This window comes from Notamacropus eugenii, chromosome 5 (assembly GCF_028372415.1).
Source record: "Notamacropus eugenii isolate mMacEug1 chromosome 5, mMacEug1.pri_v2, whole genome shotgun sequence".
Taxonomy (NCBI): Eukaryota; Metazoa; Chordata; class Mammalia; order Diprotodontia; family Macropodidae; genus Notamacropus; species Notamacropus eugenii.
In genome coordinates, this window is record NC_092876.1 from 183623546 (window position 1) to 183642282 (window position 18737).

Here is an 18737-nt window from a genome sequence, read left to right on the forward strand (position 1 = left end):
AAGTCCCCTTCTCATGCCACAACTATCCTATCTGAGTCAGCGTGGCCAGATGCATAATATGATGTACTTGGAGTCAGGAAGATGTAAATTCAGATCTCACTTCTAATACTAACTAGCTGAAAAACCTTTGGGCAAGTTGCTTTGGCTTTCTGAGCCTGTTTCTAGGTAACTAAGTTGCACACTGGATATAGAACATTGATGAAGAACTCAACTGAGTTCAAATCTGGCCTCAAACATTTCCCAGCTGTATGATCCTGAGCAAGTCACTTTAACTTCTGTTTGCCTCAGTTTCTGCAACTATAAGATAGGGATAATAGTAGCACCCACCTCTCATGACTATTATGAAGATAAAAAAAGATAATAGTTGTAAAAGAAATAATAAATACGATGTGCTTAGCCTGGCACATAGTAGGCACTTTATAGATGCTATTATTATTATTATCATTATTCTATAAAAATGACAGTTGGACTCAATGACCTTTGAGGTCCCTTTCTGCCCGAAATATATCTTTGAGCCAACTTTTAATCCTCATCACTTCTCATCTGGAATATTGTCATAGCTTCCTGATTATTCTCCATGAAGTCAATTCATGCCAAATTGGTATTCCTAAAGCAGTCTGACCACTTCATTCCCCTGCTTGGGAATCTCACTGATTCCCTGTGCCTCCAAGATTAAATACAAACCCTTCTGCTTGATATTAAAGCCTTTCACAGTCTGGTTGCAGCCTCTCTTTCTAGACTTATTTTTCATCCTTCCAACTAACATGATCTCTGCTCCAGCCACAGTCTCCTATTTGCTTTTCTCCCTCAGTGGTATCCCTTTGCACAGTATATCCCAATACCTAGGATGGCACCACTCTTTCTTTGCCTCCACTTTCCAGAATCCCTCATTCCCTTTAAGTCTCAGTTCATGTTCTGTCTCCCACACAAATCTTTCCTGATGCCTCCAGTTAATAGTTACCAATAGGGACAAAAAAAAAAAATCACTTTGCATTTACTTATCTGTGTGATTGCTAAATCCTTCCAAAAGAATATAAATTCCTTGAGGGCAGGAACCATTTAAGTTGCTAATAAACATGGAAGCAAATTGAATCTTACTTGATCTTTCTAAAGCTCAACCTCTACTAATCTTCTGGATCAATCATTCAAATTTTTTCAAAAAATATATTCACAAACACCTGCTATGTGCCAGGTACCGGGATTGCAAAGACAAGACAAAACTGAAACACTCTTAGTCTTCAAGAAACCTAAATTCTCCTGAAAGATACGATATGTATTCACACACACACAGTATAAGACAAGAAAGATGGAGAGTGCAGAGAGAGCATTGACATTCTGGACTTTGGAAGAAAGAGAAAACTGAGATTTAAGAAAGTGAAATAACTTATCCCAAATAATATAGAAAGCATGAGCCAAGGCTCAAACCCAAGTCTTCTGAATCTAAGTCTCATTTTGTGCATTAAAACATTAATTTTTTAAAAATAACATTAGGTGATTTTAGAAAGCTTTTTCATTGCCAGAAACAGAAACTCTTTGTCTTCTTGTCCCCCAATACCCTGCCACAGTGTTGGGACAGGACTGAAAGTGACATAGAAGTCAAAGATAGAGGATGACCACATTTTCTTCCAAGGAAGCCTTAGAAATGCTGCATGGGCACTTTGGGTTTAATCTAACTAATATGAAAACTCCCTTTTTTTCCAATAAAGGTGAATGCACTTTTTTTGCTTTATTTTTCTTGGGGTTTTTGTATGTGTGTTTTCTTTTGCAACATGGAACTATGTTTTATATGACTTAACATGTGTAATCAATGTCACATTGTTTTGCCTTATCAAGAAGGAGAAAAGGAAAAGATTTGGAACTCAAAATGTTTTAAATGAATGTTAAAAAATTTTTATATATAATTGGGAAATATTTAACAAAGAATTAATATTTTTTTAAGAAGAATATGGCATGTGAAAAAAAAAAAAGGAAGACGCATTTGCCTGCAAAGGCCTTGTTCTAGGAGGAATATGTATTCTTGATTTTTCAAAGCAGTGCATTTAGATTTGCTGGCAGCCACTGGTCAGACTACTTGGGCATCCAAGCACTTTCCCTTTTCCCAGCTACATGAGCAGACTGTTGTTTGAGGGCTTGGATAAAGCACTGCTATTTGTAAGACTGGACTAACAGAAATTAAAAATTTTATTTATAAGATAATCTTATTTCAAGATCCTCCTGCTCTCTCTACTTACCCACCCTCCCCCCCCCACACACATATACACATTGAGAAAGCAAGAAAAATAAACCTTCTATTACAAACTTGTATAGCTGAGTAAAACATTCCCAAAATGGTCACATTCCAACCCCCCCCCCCAAAAAAAATTTATGTTCCAATCTGTACTCTGAGCCCATTGCCTCTCTATAAGGAAGTAGAAAGCAAGTTTCATCACAAGTCCTCTGAAATTCCCTGTGGTTGGTCATTGTGTTGATTAGAGTTTCTAAGGCTTTTCAAACAACTTTGCTGTTATTGCATAAATGGTTCTTCTGGTTCTGCTCTCTTCACTCTGCACCAGTTCATACAAGTCTGCCCAGGTTTCTCTGAAACCATGCCTTTGACAACTTCTTATAGTACATTCCCTTACCATAACCTGTTCAGCATTTTCCCAATCGATGGGCATCTATCCCCTCAGTTTCTAGTTCTTCGCCAAAACGTAAAAGAGTAGGAGTCATTTTCCTAGGTTGATAGTTTCTTAGAATCCATCTGAAAACTTCCATCCTTACTCCTTCTTCCATGGAATGTTTAACTTCAGATGTTTCAAGTTCACAATCTTAGAATTATCCTGGATTCTGTATACTCTCTCACCCCATATTCCCACATATTCACCTATTTAACCTATCAATCAACTGCAAAATCTTACAGTTTCTATATTCACAATATCTCTCCAATCCAATCACTTTTCACAGTCACATGTCTCCCATCTTAGCTCAGGTCCTTATCTTTTCTCACATAAATTATTGCAACAGCTTCCTAATGGCTCCCCCAGTCTCAAGCCTCTCTCTACTCCAGTCAGTCTCACAAACTGCTGCCAAAATAATTTCCTGTAAGTGTAGATATGACCATACGATCCCCCCTAACCTCTAGGATAAAATATACACTCCACTTTTTAAAGCGCTATACAATCCAGCCCCAACCTCCCATTCCAGTCACACTACTCTCGTCCTACACTCTTCAATCCAGCCAAAATGACCTTCCCTTAGTTGGTCACACATGTCACTAGATCTGTCTTCTTAATGTCTTTGGACTAGGTATGCCCTATAACTGGATGCAATCTCTCTCTATCTCCTCCTCATGGTATCTCTTTCTTCCTTTAAGACACAGCTCAGTTACTACTGTCTTCTGGATGAAACCCTTCCCAATCTTTCAACTGCTCATGCCCTCCCTGCCAAACTATCTTAGCTTTAATTACTTTGTAAGTGTGCATATGTATACATGTATGTATATGTATATGTACATGTATGCATATATATTGACTTTAGATTTATACTTATATATTTTTATATGGACTTGATTCCCTCATTAGAATGTAAGATCATTGGAAGTAGGGACTTTCATTTGTTGTCCTTTATCCCCAGGCTTAGCACAATGTCTGGGAGAGGTTAAGTGTTTAATAAATGCTTAAGAATTGATTAAATGATTAACTACATTTATAAGGAATAAATTTAGTGCATAATTAAACTTAGCTAGAATTTAGGAAACTTGGATTTTAAGTCCACCTTTGACATTGAGTTTCTTACCTCAGTTTCCCCATGTATCATAAAAAAAACAACCCTCGCCCTTCCCTTGCAATACTAAAAATATAAAATAGAGAATAAATATAAAAGCACTCTGAACTCTCTGGTGGGTGCTAAGTACAACCCTTCCCAATTGCTAACTGAAAACCCTTATCCAAGATATTTGTGGCCTACCATTCCCAGAGTAAAGGAGTGAACACAATATTTTAGCCTGATCCTCAAGTCAGTCCTGAAGGTCCTTCTCATGTCCTTTCTGACCTCTCTTTCCACAATCTGCCAGGGTCTGTCACATTGGACTGGAGAAATAGAATTCCTTTACCCCACTTCCCCTCAAAGTAAGAAGCAAAAATCCAAGCCCTGCTCCACTCCCACAGGGGAGAATAGCAAGGAGTTCCCTTAAATATCCCACCTACTCCAAAGCAAATGTCACAGCTACTTTGGTATGTGCAGTTGCTATACTGGTAATTATAATCACACCCATCACAGGCTGAGGAAAAGAAAGCCAGAGATAGGGGCAGAAAGAGAGAGGGAAAGAGAAAGACAGAGGTTAAGATAGATGCAGAATTAGAGATAGTTAAAGAAGCAAGAAAATGAAAATACGGATAATACTAAGGAACCACAGACAGACAAGCAAGATATACAAGAAAGAAATAGCCACAGAACAAAAATATGCGGGTAAGAATAGGCAATGGTTGAAGGATTGATTTTTTTTTTAAACATAGGCACATAGCATCATAGATTGAGAGATGGATGTGATCTTAAAAGTCATTTAATTTAATTCCTTTATAGAGGAAACTAAAGCTCAGATAACCCAAGTACAGTGGGAGACAATGTGGAAGAATAGAGGTCCATCCTTGGACTCAGAAAGATCTGGATTTGAGTTATGTCTCTAACATAGACTAAGTTATATGACCAGAAGCAAAAGCGCGTGACTTACCCTCTCAGTGTCCCTAGTCAACTAAGACTACAAGTTACCGATCTGTATCAGTCAATGTAGTTTCCATTTAAGGAGTTCCTTATACCATCTATGAAATGTCAGGTCTGAACAAAAACCCTAACTCCTGTGAAATGGGGAGGTGAACGGCCAATTGACTCCGATTCAACTTCTGTTCAAAAATAGCTCAGCCATTTTAGTGGGAATAAAGGGTTGAGCAGACTCGATCTCTTATATGTGTATGTGTGTGTGTGTACATATATACATATACATACATACATATATGTGTATGTGACTTCCTCCTCAAATGTAAAATGGTGATACACCTTCTATAGCACTCATCTCACAGGGTTGTGCTACAAATCTTAAAAGATCTCTTCAAATGCCCTGAGGATCAGTGAGATGCTTGAAAGTAAAGACCACTGAGACCTTCCCCCAAATACCTCATCCCTGATCCTACTTACCTAGACCCCACTAGAATATACCCTTCCCAACAATGAACCCTAAGGACTCTTAGGCCCTCCCATCACCACTAACACTGAACCCTAAAGACCAATGGGTCTTTCCATCTCCCCTATAACTGAACCCAGGAGGAGAAGTGAGGCTGGTGACCTTGCACAGCCTTCCCTCACTCAAAACAAAGTCAAATGCAAGTCATGTCATCATTTCTCTTATGGCATGGTCTTCTTCGGCAACAAAAGATGAACACAACTCCTCCTCTCCTGTCTGCCTCCCCCTTCCCTTCCTTCTCCTCTCCAAAGGAAGGTAAATTTGGATGGCCAAAAGATGCCCAGTTCACTTGGGTCTTACTGTCTAGTCTCCTTTCCTTTCCCTTCCCTTCCCTTCCCTTCTCTTCTCTACCCTACCCTTCCCTCCCCTGCTTTGCCCTGTGCTGCCTTTTCTTCCCTGTCTTGTCCTGTCCTGCCCTTTCCCAAAACCTTAAACCTACTGCACTCTGAAGCTGGTACACCAATGAGCCCCTGCCTAAGGACTCCTCTGGACCCTCCTGGCTTTAGAGTGATTATCAATAATAACTGATGCTGTTTCCACCCAGCCCAATGTCTTTCTTTTTCTTGGCCTCATTAAAGGGGCCATGTCCTGGCTACTTCTTAAACAGGTCTATTCAATGAATGGGCGTTAACCTCACCCTAAGTGAGTACCTGCAAAGACCTTGGCCTAAAGGGGCCAAGGTCTCCCAGTGCATCCTGGGTCATCTCCAGTCATCCTGACGAAGATCTGGTCACTGGATTCAGATGGCTCTGGAGGAGAAGTGAGGCTGGTGACCTGCACAGCCCTCCCTCACTCAAAAAAAGTCAAGTGCAAGTCATGTCATCATTTCTCTGAAGACATGGTCTTCTTCGACAATGAATGATGAACACGACAACTGAACTCTCCTATTCTACTGTCTCCTTAAATTAGATTCTACTTTTTTGAGAACAGGGGCTGTCTTGCTTTTCTATTTGTATCTGCATCATTTAGCATGCTGCTTGGAATATCACACTTAATAAAAGCTTTTCTATTCCACTACTTTAGATTAGAATCTGAAAGGGACCTAAAAGGTCCACCTTCATTTTACAGATAAGGAAACTGAGGACCAGAGAGGAGAGGTGACTTGCCCAAAGTCTTATAGGTAACAAGTGGTACAGGCAGAATTTGAATCCAGAGCCTTTCACTTAAAAGCCACTAAGCTTTCTGTAATACCACACAATCTCAGATGGAATGTCAGAGACTGCCCTCTGAATTTCCCTGATATATTTCTCCCCTCTTCAATTTACTTCAGTCTCAATTGTACCTGAAGGACTCATCTCTCTTCCATTTGCTTTTCCCAAAATTAAAATTTCATTTCTCCCAAGCACAGCATTGTTCTTTCCTTCTAGAGAATCAGGTTAGAACTCCAGTTATACGCTATGTCATATGTAGCCCATTTCTGTGCCATGATGCAATAACCACTCTTCCCCCTTAGACTTGTCTGAGTGAATGCAATTGACTTTACAAACTTGGGGGAAGTTCAACCATGCACTACCCTTATGGGATTTGTTAAGTGACTGTGGTCCGTGAACAGCCTAGATTGATAGCTGTGTGTTAGGGCATGCATCTGTGTTTACTGAAAGAATCACACTCCCAAGTGTGTTGTCTCAACATGTGATGTGCGACTCCAACTTAGGCAGCACCAGTTCTTCACGCCTGGGCCCGTGTACTTCTTAGGCACTCTCTGTGTTTATTAACAAGCATGAACACAGAAATAAATAATAATAGTAAATATCTTTTGCATGCCTCCATCACCAAATCACCAAGATCATAAAAATTGCTATGCCAACCTCCATGCCCCAGAGCGAAGGGAAGGTGTCCTCGCTAGCTCCACTTTACAGATGTGAAAAAAGGTACATAGTGGGAGATTTGGGATTCATAGGAGAACCAATAACCAAATTCAAAGTACCTACCTACAGTAATCCCTTCTTCCTTAAGGGAGGTAGTATTCTATAGTAGGAAGAGTGAAGACTTGGAGTCAGAATACCTGGGTTAAAATCCTAGATACTACCTGGGTAAATACCTAGGCATTACTCTCTGTGTCTTAGTGTTTTCATCTGTGAAATTAGGGAATTGGCCAAGTTGGCTTCTAAGTTTCTTTCTGGACCTAAATCTATGTAACCTATTATTATACCCAGTAAGAAAATATCTCCAGGGCAGTGCCACATTTAGGCATTCCCATGTACAATGTTCCAACAAGTCTAGGGAATGGGAGTTGCCCATCTCTCCTTTGTTCTTCTTGACTGATACTGTGCCCATGTCTCCATTCCTTGAAAAGAGGAATGAGCAAACCTGCTCCACTCTATAGTACTTCAGCATGCAATATGACAGTCACATATCATATCCTATGAGCATGCAAGCAGCAATTCCAATCAATGGCCTGTGTCCTAATGTATCGATTCATCTTGGCCTTTCCAAGGGCCTCTCCACAGAGCATCTCCCTGCTCATTAAAGGGAATGTGTGGCATCATAATGATAATGCTTTGCACTTATCCAGCACATTGCCCAGGGGTATCTCCAAGCATTTTGCAAACATTTAATTAAGCCCCAAGACTGTCAGAGACTCCCTGGCCACTCATCACCAAGAGGGTCTGGGTGGGCAAGTGAATATGGGTATGGGAGAATAGAGTAAGTACTGTCCTCTGCCTATAGCACTGTATGAACACGTGGGTGTGTGGGTGTCAGGGTGGAGGGGGGAAAGCTCAGGGTAAGGGGAGGCTGCAGGTGCTGTGTTGCTAGGAGGGAGAATTGACACGTGCATGGGGGTGTCTGGCACAGAGAGAGTGCGGGAATTTCTCCTTCTGTGCTTGCAGGGGAGATGATCTCAAGGCTCCAGAGACTATAGTAACCTAGGAGCTTTGTGGGGCTAAAGGACAACCTGGAGCAAGGATGCTTACTCTCTCTCTGGGGGTCTGTGAGTACATCTCTGGGGGCTGCCCACTTCTAAGCTGACAAGTATATGTGAAAAATAGGAAAACAGAGGCTTGTGCATATATCCTTGTAAAAGTTATGAGTGATTGTGTTTGTGACTTCTGGCTATCAAATTTATCCTTTTCTTTTCATAGAAGTACATTCCCTTCTGCCCTGACTCCCAAAATAACGGAGTCTTCAGATGATATAGTTTTTTAGGTAGAACTGGAAACCTGCTACCAACTCCCATCTCTGACAGACCCCCATAGAGGAAGCCAAGTTTCCTTGTCTTTGGCAAAGAAAGGGCCACTGATGTCTTTCCTGTCATGGTACAAATCTGCTTTAGGCCTATTCCACAAACAGCAGCGAAACCTAAGGAGGACAGCCCTGGAGCTGAGAGTTGCGTTGAATGATCTGATTAGGCATCTTTAGCAAGGTTGGAAGGGGTGAGAGAGCAGAGCAGAGATGCCCTGAGGCGATGCCAACCTGTCTTGTTCCCCTATGTGCTTGCCTGGCTCTCCCTGATTCCTGAAAGGTGCCACTCAGCATCCCAACGTGCTAACATCCATGGCTACTGACAAGCTAGGTTGTCAGCAGCCAGAGGCCATCTGTATTCTGACACTTGAGTCTATCCACATGAGCTACCTGGGGTTTCCTTTCAAGCCTTCCCCTACTTCCAGCCCCAGGCAGCTTCAATGAGCTGGCTGAGACCCATCCGCAAGCAGGGCCCAAAGGCTCATGGGCCCTCACTGAGTCAGGGAATGAAGAGGAAAGTCACAGTCCTTGAGCTGCATAATACCCGAAGGTATAAAGACCAGTTGCCAAACTCAAGTTATAGGATGAGAGATTTGAGCTGAAAGGGATCTCACGGGCTTACAGATGAGGAAAATGAAGCCCACAGAGGTTAAGGGACATTCCAAGGTCACACAGGCAGTATCAGAGGAGAGTTTTGAACCTAGGACTCCAGAATCAGTGTTCTCTCTACTGTATCATGATGCCTCCCAACTTCCCCAAAGCTAAGTCACAAGGCTTCTTTACCCACCTATGCAAAAGATTTCTAAGTTACCACACCTGGAGCTCTTAGCCAAAGGGAGCATCTTTTACCCCCACCTCCACTCCCTTTATTGTATCTGTAGCAATTCTGAGGTTCAGGAAAACTTTAATGGATAAGGTCAGCCTATTCACTTACACTGAAGTCTTCCTCAAATGCCTTCACATAGCACAGATACAATCCTGGTGTCTTAAAAACTACACCTGGGGAACATATATGCGGCAAATACTTCAGGTTTAGGCCTGGCAACAGAAGCTCTATCTCTGTCCAAGAACCAGCCTCTCTAAGTTGAAAGAAGCTCCTCCCTGGAAGGTTTGGCCACTGAGGAAAATATCTTGATCTCAAAAACTCATGTAACTGTCTACTAATCCTTGTAGAAGGGTTGTAACAGCGTAGATCATACACAATATTGAGATTCCTAGGGTAAAGTTCAGGCAGAGGGAAGCAAAAGGGAAGAAGAGGGTAAGGATTTTTCCATTTTTACTTGAATGTAAGTCAGTGTTTGGTCATTTTTGTTTCCCTTGACATGATGCAGAATCAGTGTAAACCTTAATTCAGCCAAGCCTGCTTCTTCAGCAGTAGAATAGGTCACATTCCCCTAGAAATTCTCAGCCTTTCCCCTATTTGCACTAAAACCATTATTCTAAGTTGAAGGTCCTCTGATAAACATTCTAAAGTATTCCTCATGGTTTTCCATCCCCCATGGCTTTAATATTGAACAGAAGGCCCATTGAAGAGAAGGGAGAAGTGAGCCAGATGGGAACAGTTTGTCTTTCTACAGGGTGTCCCAAAAGTCATAGCACTGTTTTAAGCTTAAAGTTTGATGTTTAAAAGTATTAAACTATTTTGTTATTAAAGCTTAAATCTACACTACCACTTTTGGGATGTACTATATATTGCTCTAAGGCTTACAAATTATGTTACATATATCTTATCATTTGAGCCTTATGACCCTGTGAGGTACATACTATTATTATCACCCTTGTACAGAAGAGAAAGCTGAGACTGCAAGCTGTGGCTAAGTGATTTCCTAAGGTTCATATAGTTAATAAGATCTGAAGAAGGAGTTGAACCCAAGTCTTCCTGACTTTGAGGCTGAATGCTCACTATCCCAAGCTGTCTCCAATTATCTGAATTATTGAAAAGAAGCAAAAGTCAATTCAGAATTTTAACTCCCCCTTCTAAATATTCAACTTGATCTGCAGGTTGAGCCTGTGGACATCAGATGACCAGACTTTTGTGAAAGACGCTGGGTCTACAATCCTCAGCCTAGAGCTGGTAACCAGGCCAATTAGATAAGGGCTATCCTTAGACAGCTTTTTTATTTCAAAAGATGTTGAAGAGAGTGAAAGTAATGTGGCATGGGGTGAAGGAACAGGTCCTGAGAAAAAGAAAACAAAGGAGAAAAGGAAAAAGAAGTCAACAAACGCAGACCAATCCAGATGACTCAGTCCTCAGAGCTATGGGACAAGTAACAATCTCTCCAGTCCAGAGATGAATAAGTAGCCTCAACTAGGCTGCTTGGACTCGTCTTCCTCCTCGGATCCTACTGTATTTCTTGCTGAATGAAAACAGGATGTACCTTATCATCCTTATTAAGCTACTTTTTCTTAAAAAAATATGGAATCATGGGAACACTGGGATCGAAGATACAATGGAACTAGGATGAGAGGAATGAGATAACTGTATTATTATTTATTATTATTTTGATTGATTGATTGATGATGATGATGATGATGATGACAGGCAGTGTGTCATAATAGAGAAAAATCAGGAAGACTTAGTTTCAGGTCCTGTCTTTGAAACTGCTAGCTATGTGGCCCTGGGCAAGTCAAATCTTCAGTGCCCAAGATATGGGCAGCGAGGTGGCACAGTGGATAGCATGGCAGGCCTAGAGTCAGGAAGACTCATTTTCTTGAGTTCAAATCTGGCCTCAGACACTCACTAGTTGAGTGACCTTGGGCAAGTCACTTAACCCTGTTTACCTCAGTTTCCTCATCTGTAAAATAAGCTAAAGAGAAAATGACAAACCACTCTACTATCTTTGTCAAGAAAACCCCAGAGTCAGACATAACTGAAAAGTGACTCGTCAACAACAGTCCAAGCTACCTTTCTAAGTTTATAAGAGGCAGAGAAGGCACTAATCTATATTAGTAGAAGGAATTTCTTCACTAGGAGTTCCCTATACTAAACAAATATCAAGTCCAGCCTAAAGAAAACTAATAATAATAAAAGAACAACTACTACTGGTATTTCTACGGTGCTTTAACTTTATTTTTTCTATCTCATTTGGTTGGGGGGCAGTGGCTTTCATTATCAATCAAACTAACACTCGGGCCTGGCTCACAAGGCTTTTCAGGAGAGTCTAGGTCTCCAAGCCTGCATCCACTTATTTATCTCATTCTCTGAAGCTTGTATAAGCCAGACAAGCTCATGGGAATGCATATGGACTCAAGGTGGGTAGACCCCATCTGAACATAGCTAACAAACAACTTTGAGTAGCCCAAAGTGCCATGCTCCACCTGGCACTAAACAGGTTCTGCCTGTCTCCTGCCTCAGAAAGTCTCCCTCCGTGCTCAGGAGATATCTTCCTTAAAGGGAAATGGGATAAAGTAAGAGTTGGAGATGAAGGTCTCTCAAGTCAAAGCGAACCCTCCATCTGGACCCAAAAGCTACTGAAACATATAGGGCAGACATCTGTTTGAGACTTAGGGAAGTTGCTGGGGTAATAATCCAAGGTCCAGAGCCAGTCCACAGGGAAGCAGCTGAGAGCCAGCCACAAAGAACTCTTCCGAGGTGATTTTCATGCTGCTCCATGGAGCAGGGTGGGGAGCAGAGTGCTGTTGAGAAGGGAGAACATGGGAGGAAGGAGAACCTCCCCACTCCCAAGATTGGTGACCTCATATTCAAATGGGTATACTTGATAACCCTCTAACCTAGGGGTAAGGGAAACTGCAGCCTCAACACCACATGTGGCCCTCTAGGTCCTCAAGTACAGCCCTTTGACTGAATCCGGACTTCACAGAACAAATTTCCTTAATAAAAGGATCAACTCTGTCAAACCTGGACTCAGTCAAAAGGCTTCACCCAAGGACCTAGAAGGTCACATGTGGCCTTGAGGCCACAGGTTCTCTACCCCTGTTCTAACCCTTAGAGACTTGGGTCCCTTTGGCTGAGAATATGTTTGGTTGACTGAATGCCAACTCACTTCATAGTAATATCACAAGCTTGACAGGCAGGTTATTCTTATAGGAGCAAGAAGAAAAAGGAGAAAGAAGAAACTTTGGCCCAAACAACACTGACATCTCTTAGGGTTGGCCTGCTTATCCTATTCTCCTTACTATACAATCTCCCAAATACAAGGTCAATCAATGAGAGATCCCTCCCTTCTTAATTCTATCTTCCCTTCTACCTACCATATCAAACAATCCCTCACCCCTGGATGCCAAAAATCACAATCTTAGTGCAAGGTGTGTACCACTGGTGTGACAATTAAATTGTCAACCCTCACCACTGTCATGGCTGCAGGCTCATTACAATTTCCACTTGTTACTGTCCTTCCCATAAGAGAGATTCTGCCTAGAAAAGCAATTTATGGCCAGCGGTCTCCCCCCTAAAGGCACTAGATGACAACAACATTAGCCTTAAAATTATTCTGGGATGGAAACGTGTTTTACCAAGAAATAAAAAGCTGCAAAATGAAATGGCATCAGGGCCCAGTCAGGTCAGGGTTTCATTATTACATTAACCTTTCGTCTTTAAACTCATGGAGAGTAAATTACTAACAAGCTGGCATTAGCCCCTATGGGAGAAAAGCATCTTCTAAAGAAAGGGGGGAAAAATCCCCAAAAAAGGGAAAAGAAAAGAAGTGAGGAGGGTGAAACCACAAATAAACCATTGTATCTAATAATAACTTTTGGAGAAAGCTAGGTTCTATTTTCTGCAGGAACCTTTCAAGTTGTGATATTTTCCTTCACTTCAATTACACCTTCTAAAAGCAACTTTCCCTCCTCCTTGATTGAACCATCACATACCATGCTCCAGGCACAATTAGCATAAAGAGCAGTTCCCCAGAGGCATGCAACAGACTGGACCAGAAATGAGTGTCAAAGGAAAATAAAACCCAAGAGCAGCTTTCATGTCCTTCCTGAGTTTAAGAAGTATCTAGGGGTCACTTGGCATACCATCCAATCCTTTATCCAGGACATGATTCTAGGGTAAGATGGACCTGGTATTGACTGATATGCCCTTTCAATTTCCATTGGTGTATTTGGTAGATTGACCTCAATCCTCTGCGGGATCTTAAATAGTCCTTGCTTTGGGTTTCCTAGGTACCAGGGGGACACCCCTCATTCTGATTTCCTACTTTCTGCTTTTTCTGGGTTCAGAGTGTATTGCAATGCAGTTTAGATAGTTTGGCCTGTATTTTTGCACCCCATAAGTGGACTTTCTTGATCTTTGCCTGTAAATGGAAAAACACAGGACAGGCTTCCCTTCTCTAGCAGGGCCTGAATCACCTGGATGATGCTACTAGAAATCTAGCATGCTCCAGACTTAGAGAAAGGGGAAGGGGGAATGGCTCTTCTCTCACTAAGGAAGTTTGCTTATAGGGTCAGTGCTTGACCTCCCAAGTAGGAGACTTACATACACGCAGCAAAGTTTTCTGTTCTCCTACTATTGACCCAACAGACTAACCTGGCTCCCTCTATCAGGCCATAACAGGTACTGTGTGTTCCCTGTGTGTCCTTGTCTTCTGTACTCCAAAACACTGCCCTGACCAAACCCCCCATTCACCTACCCTTGGCTGGGAATCCTAATTTATCTTATGTATCACACAGACAGATGCAAACTCCACCCTGCTCTGACCTTCTGAGACTATTTCTATTGAAAGTGAGGGATTTCACCCTGGAAAATGGCTACACAGAGCCCAGTTATAGTTTGGAAAAGCCAAAGCAGGAAGAAGCCTCTAAAATGTCAAAAACTAGGATGGCTTTTCCTCTTTTCTTGATCAAACCTCTCTTTCTCTTTTTCCCTGCCAAACTCCCATATTTATTATTTCACTTTGAAGGAATACCCAACTGCATCAGTTTGCAAAGAATCCCATACAACATTGCTTCATTGTGTGTGAGGCTGTATGAATCGTGTATTTGAGTGGGTAGGCACACGTGTGTGCATCTAAGCACACAAGTGGATATATGTGTGTAAGTATGTGTCTGTGCTTCATTTCTCAATTGAGAGAGCCGATGTTCAATCCTGAGTTCCCCTGTTTATTTCCATCTGTGTTTTTTAAAATAAACCAATCAGTAAATAAACCATCTCACTGGGGTTCAGAGTAAAAACCCCCTGCCATCCTGGCCAGCATCTTGATTAAGACCAACCCCAACTTAAGGAAATCAGCACTGCTGGGAGGATGTACAGATCCATTCTTCTGCTCGGCAATGGCAAAGGTACAGTTACTGAATATATCTCAACATGCTGAATTTTGCAACACTTTTGCTAAGCTTTTCTTATAAAGATTGCAGCATCTTGCCTGTGTCACTGCAGAATTCTCCCCAAACAGGCACCTGCTGTGATAGGATTTCCTTTAAAAAACTGGGGAAGGGGTAAGAGGTAAGGGGAGAAACATTGGAGCATTCCAGACCTACAGTGTAAGTTTCCCCCAGACCTTCCAGGGGTAATTCTACTTTTCTGAAATGATGGAGGAGGAAGAATGATGAGATGGTTTTGAACTTCAAAGGCAAAATCTTTCCATTCAGCAGAAGGACGGACAGAGAGAAAGGGAGGGGGGGGGGGGGGAGAGAGAGAGAGAGAGAGAGAGAGAGAGAGAGAGAGAGAGAGAGAGAGAGAGAGAGAGAGAATGACATGAGTAATAGAGAAGTTGAAAGGAGGGGAAGGGACCAAAGTGAGGAGAGCAGAAAAGGAAAAAAGCAAGAGAAAGAGCAATAAAGATTTCTGGTCCATTCTGCAGGTCCTAGCATAACCCATTTATGCAGGAATTCTGCCCAAATGGCCCCTGAGAGTTTCAGCTCCCTTTCTCATTCCCCTTTGGTTGGAGCTGGTTAATATCAGTTTGGCACCCAACACAGTAGAAGCAGTGTCTCACAGTAAGGGGCAGAATTTGAACCCAGCTCACCGGGACAGCTCTAAGCAAAACATAGAGTCTACGGCTAGCAGCTGTGAGTCTGTGTGTATGAGTGAGTGAGTGTGTGTCTATGCATATATGTGTGTGTGTGCGTATATCAGAGCTACCTCGCTCTCACTCACTCACATGCATCTCACATTCACTCTCTGGCCACATCCCTCCCTCTCCTTCTTTTCCCCTTTCCCTTCTCCTTTAACATCTTCAAATCCCCCAGGAAAAGAAAGAACCCTTCCCACTGTACCTGGAATGAAGAGCAGGGCAGTTGTTGCTGAAAAGATGATCCAGCAGGCAGGATGGTACATCTTGGAGCTGCGGTGCTCTCAGCTGCTGGGCTGCTGCTGCTGCTACTACTGCTGCTGCTGCTGCTGCTGCTGCCTTCCTCTGTGCTGAATTCTGAGCAGGTTTAAATCCAATGTTTGCAAAGGGAGGGAGAGAGAGAGAGAGCAAGAAAAAGAGAGAGAGAGAGATAGGAGCAGGCAGCCAGCGTCTCTCTATTTTTTTTCTTGCACATACACACAACTGGTAAAAATCACCACCACCAATCTGCACGGGGCTCACAGCAGACCTCCTACAAGGCACTCATTGGTTCTAGTCTCCTGAGTGACACATAGATACTTGCATCTCATGCAGGTTTGACTACAAGAAGACTTGAAGCCTGTCCCCAATCCACCCCCTCACCCAGCTCCTAGCAGTGTGCTGGAGAATCTGGCACAGTGTATTGGTATGAATGTGCAAGTGTGTACATGTGTGAGTATGTGTGTGAGTGTGGAAGTGGATAGATGTGGGCACATATAAGAATGGGAAGATATTTGGCAGGGTTGGCATAAACCCTACTCTCCCATGAAGCTGAGAGCATGAGAGGGGAAAGTTGCATGTTAGCAGAAATATACCTGGGGTAGTGGCATTTCCCTTGCTTTGTTCTTGCTTTCTGGCTCTCTAGACAAAGAGACATCAAGATCTGGTTGACTCCATGTGGAGCTATGATGTTTGGAAACTTGAAATCTCTCCCTCCCTGAATCATCCCCTTCCCAGTATTACTCTTAAGAACATCTGACAGAGTTCCCTCTCTCTTAGAGCACACCAGTTTCTTCAAGCAGGCACAGGGGTGTGTTAAAACTCCTTTACCAATGGGAGGGTGAGAATGGCCAGTTCCCACAATTAAAACATTTTCAGATTCTACCAACACAAGATGCTATAGAAGCACAAACAATTGCTATGATTACAGAATGAGTAGGGATGGATTCAGATCAGATTTTTGGGAGCCTGGAACTTGCTGAAGTATTCTGAAACCTTTAAGATGAGAGGACCACTCCAAAGCACACCTGTGGCACTCCTTGCCACTTCACGCCCCTCTCTCACTCTGCAGATTAGCTCATCCCTCCTATGTCCCACTTCAACAGCATTTCTTGCAGCTATGTAGTTAGGATTTTGACCCCACCAAGCAGCTTTGCTGACAAAGTCTGCACCTGCCCCTCCATGGCTAGCTCACTTATTGTCACCAAGCTTCACTTTGCTGAGTAAGTGTGTCACCTAGATGTGCAAATGAGTACTCTGACATACAAGAATTTGTGTATAAAGGTTGATTATAAGTTAAGAAAAGAACTGGACATAGATAAAAACAGACACTCTTTCTGATAGCTCAAATTTAATAGCTGTGTGGTGACCAGGAAAATCCAAATATGTGCTGTATGTGACCTCAGATATTCAGAGCTCAAAGTCTGTAATAACAATCCCAAGTGTGAAGTCCTACCAAAGCAGTGATGTCTAGGAGATCTCTGAGGAAGTGATTCTGAAACTTTCTTTGGTTGTCAATCCCAGTGTCCCTCAAGTTTTTCTTTGTGTCTTCTTTTTACAAAATTATTCCTATTTTCTCTAGATAAAGAAGATAGAGTCAGCCATAAATAGTTCTCAGCAACGTGGAGACTTGGGTAATCAAAAATGAGAAATGTTCTTCTTGTCTTCCTCTCCCTCCCCCTTATCATCACCACAAAAGTGTTGAGTATTTACTTTTATTTTACTTTTTTTTTTACATCCCAGTCATTTTTAGGCACATCCTCCACAAACCCTACTACCATGACTCTGTATGTCCTTCTTTGAACAAAGAAAAACTTGTAGTGAAACCAACCAATCCAGTGACTAATTCTGACAGCATATGCGATAATCTACGCCTGTTGTTCCCTACCTTTTCTATTAAAAAGAGGAAAGTGCTTGTCATCGTCACTTCCGTGGGGCCGAGACTGGTTACTACGATTATTCAAAGTTGGGTTTGACTTCCATGTTCTTTTCACTTACATTGTGCAGTCATTATGTATAATGTTTTGCTAATTCTTCCTACTTCACAATTGATCATTTTGTACAAGTCTTTCCAGGATCCAAGGATGTCATATATGTAAAATACTTGCAAGCTGTAAAGCACCATATAAATATTACCTATCATTATTATAAGATAGTACCTGCAATCTGATTGGAGAGCCAGGGAACGTACATGAAAAGAGAAACAGCAGTATCAAGTAAGACAGTCAATGCCAAATGAGCTGTACCCATCATATGTGCTAGAGGCTGTTACAGTAAGGCATGATTACCTGCAGGATGAGTGGTTAGAAAAAGTCTACTGGTGAAGATGAGACTTGAGTTGAGCCTTTAAAAAATGGCGGGACTCAGATTAAGAGAACACTGGAGTGGGAGGTGGGAATGGACTTTGGATCATTAGGTAATCTTAGGACCTTCCCTCTGAAATAACCCTCAGTAAATCCTGCATTTATCTTATTCGTACATAATTATTTACATATTCTCTTTGCCATCAGGCTGTGACTTCCTTGAGAGTGAGATCTGTCTTTTAGCCTTTCTTTGCATTTCCAGCACTCAGCATAGTTGTCAACACATAGTATATGCTTAATAAATTCTTACTGATGGATTAATTAAAGCAGTTTGGCTGATGGAAAAGTTTTATGCAGATCAGTGTTGGGAGATAAAGTTGGAGACACAAGCTGGAAACACTGTAGAGAGCCTTGAACACCAAGCTAAGGATTTTGAAGTTTGTTCCAAAGGCAATGGGGAGCCAGAGAAAGTTTTAGAAAAGTGGATGGTTGTTCAAAGTTATATTTTAGAAAGATTAGTTTCACAGAGATGCATAGGATGGTTTGGAGTAGGGAAAAGATGATAATAATGACAGTTACATGAAATTATATGGGTATGGTCTAGGATGTGACAGATATTCAAGCAAATTTCTCAGGACATGGAAATCATATGGAGAGGGGAAAGGGAAGACACAGGTAAAGAGAGTTTCCTGCCTTCCTTTCTGTTCCCAAATGACAAATCACAAATCTTTAAAAGACTAACCTATTGGGCATCTGTACTTTCATAGAGAGCCTTTAAAAAACTCACTATATTATCCTCTCTCC

The 18737-nt window shown here is 41.9% G+C and overlaps 1 protein-coding gene across 1 annotated transcript in view; it reads right to left on the bottom strand.

The window, feature by feature from the left end:
• The window catches only part of OPCML (opioid binding protein/cell adhesion molecule like), a 1434734-nt gene extending 1419030 nt beyond the window's left edge, over positions 1–15704 (bottom strand). The window contains exon 1 of the mRNA XM_072611620.1: positions 15578–15704. Coding sequence (XP_072467721.1) covers positions 15578–15638 — 61 coding nt within the window. The 5' untranslated portion in view covers positions 15639–15704. The remainder of the gene's footprint in view (positions 1–15577) is intronic.
• Between the last annotated feature and the right edge of the window lie 3033 nt (positions 15705–18737).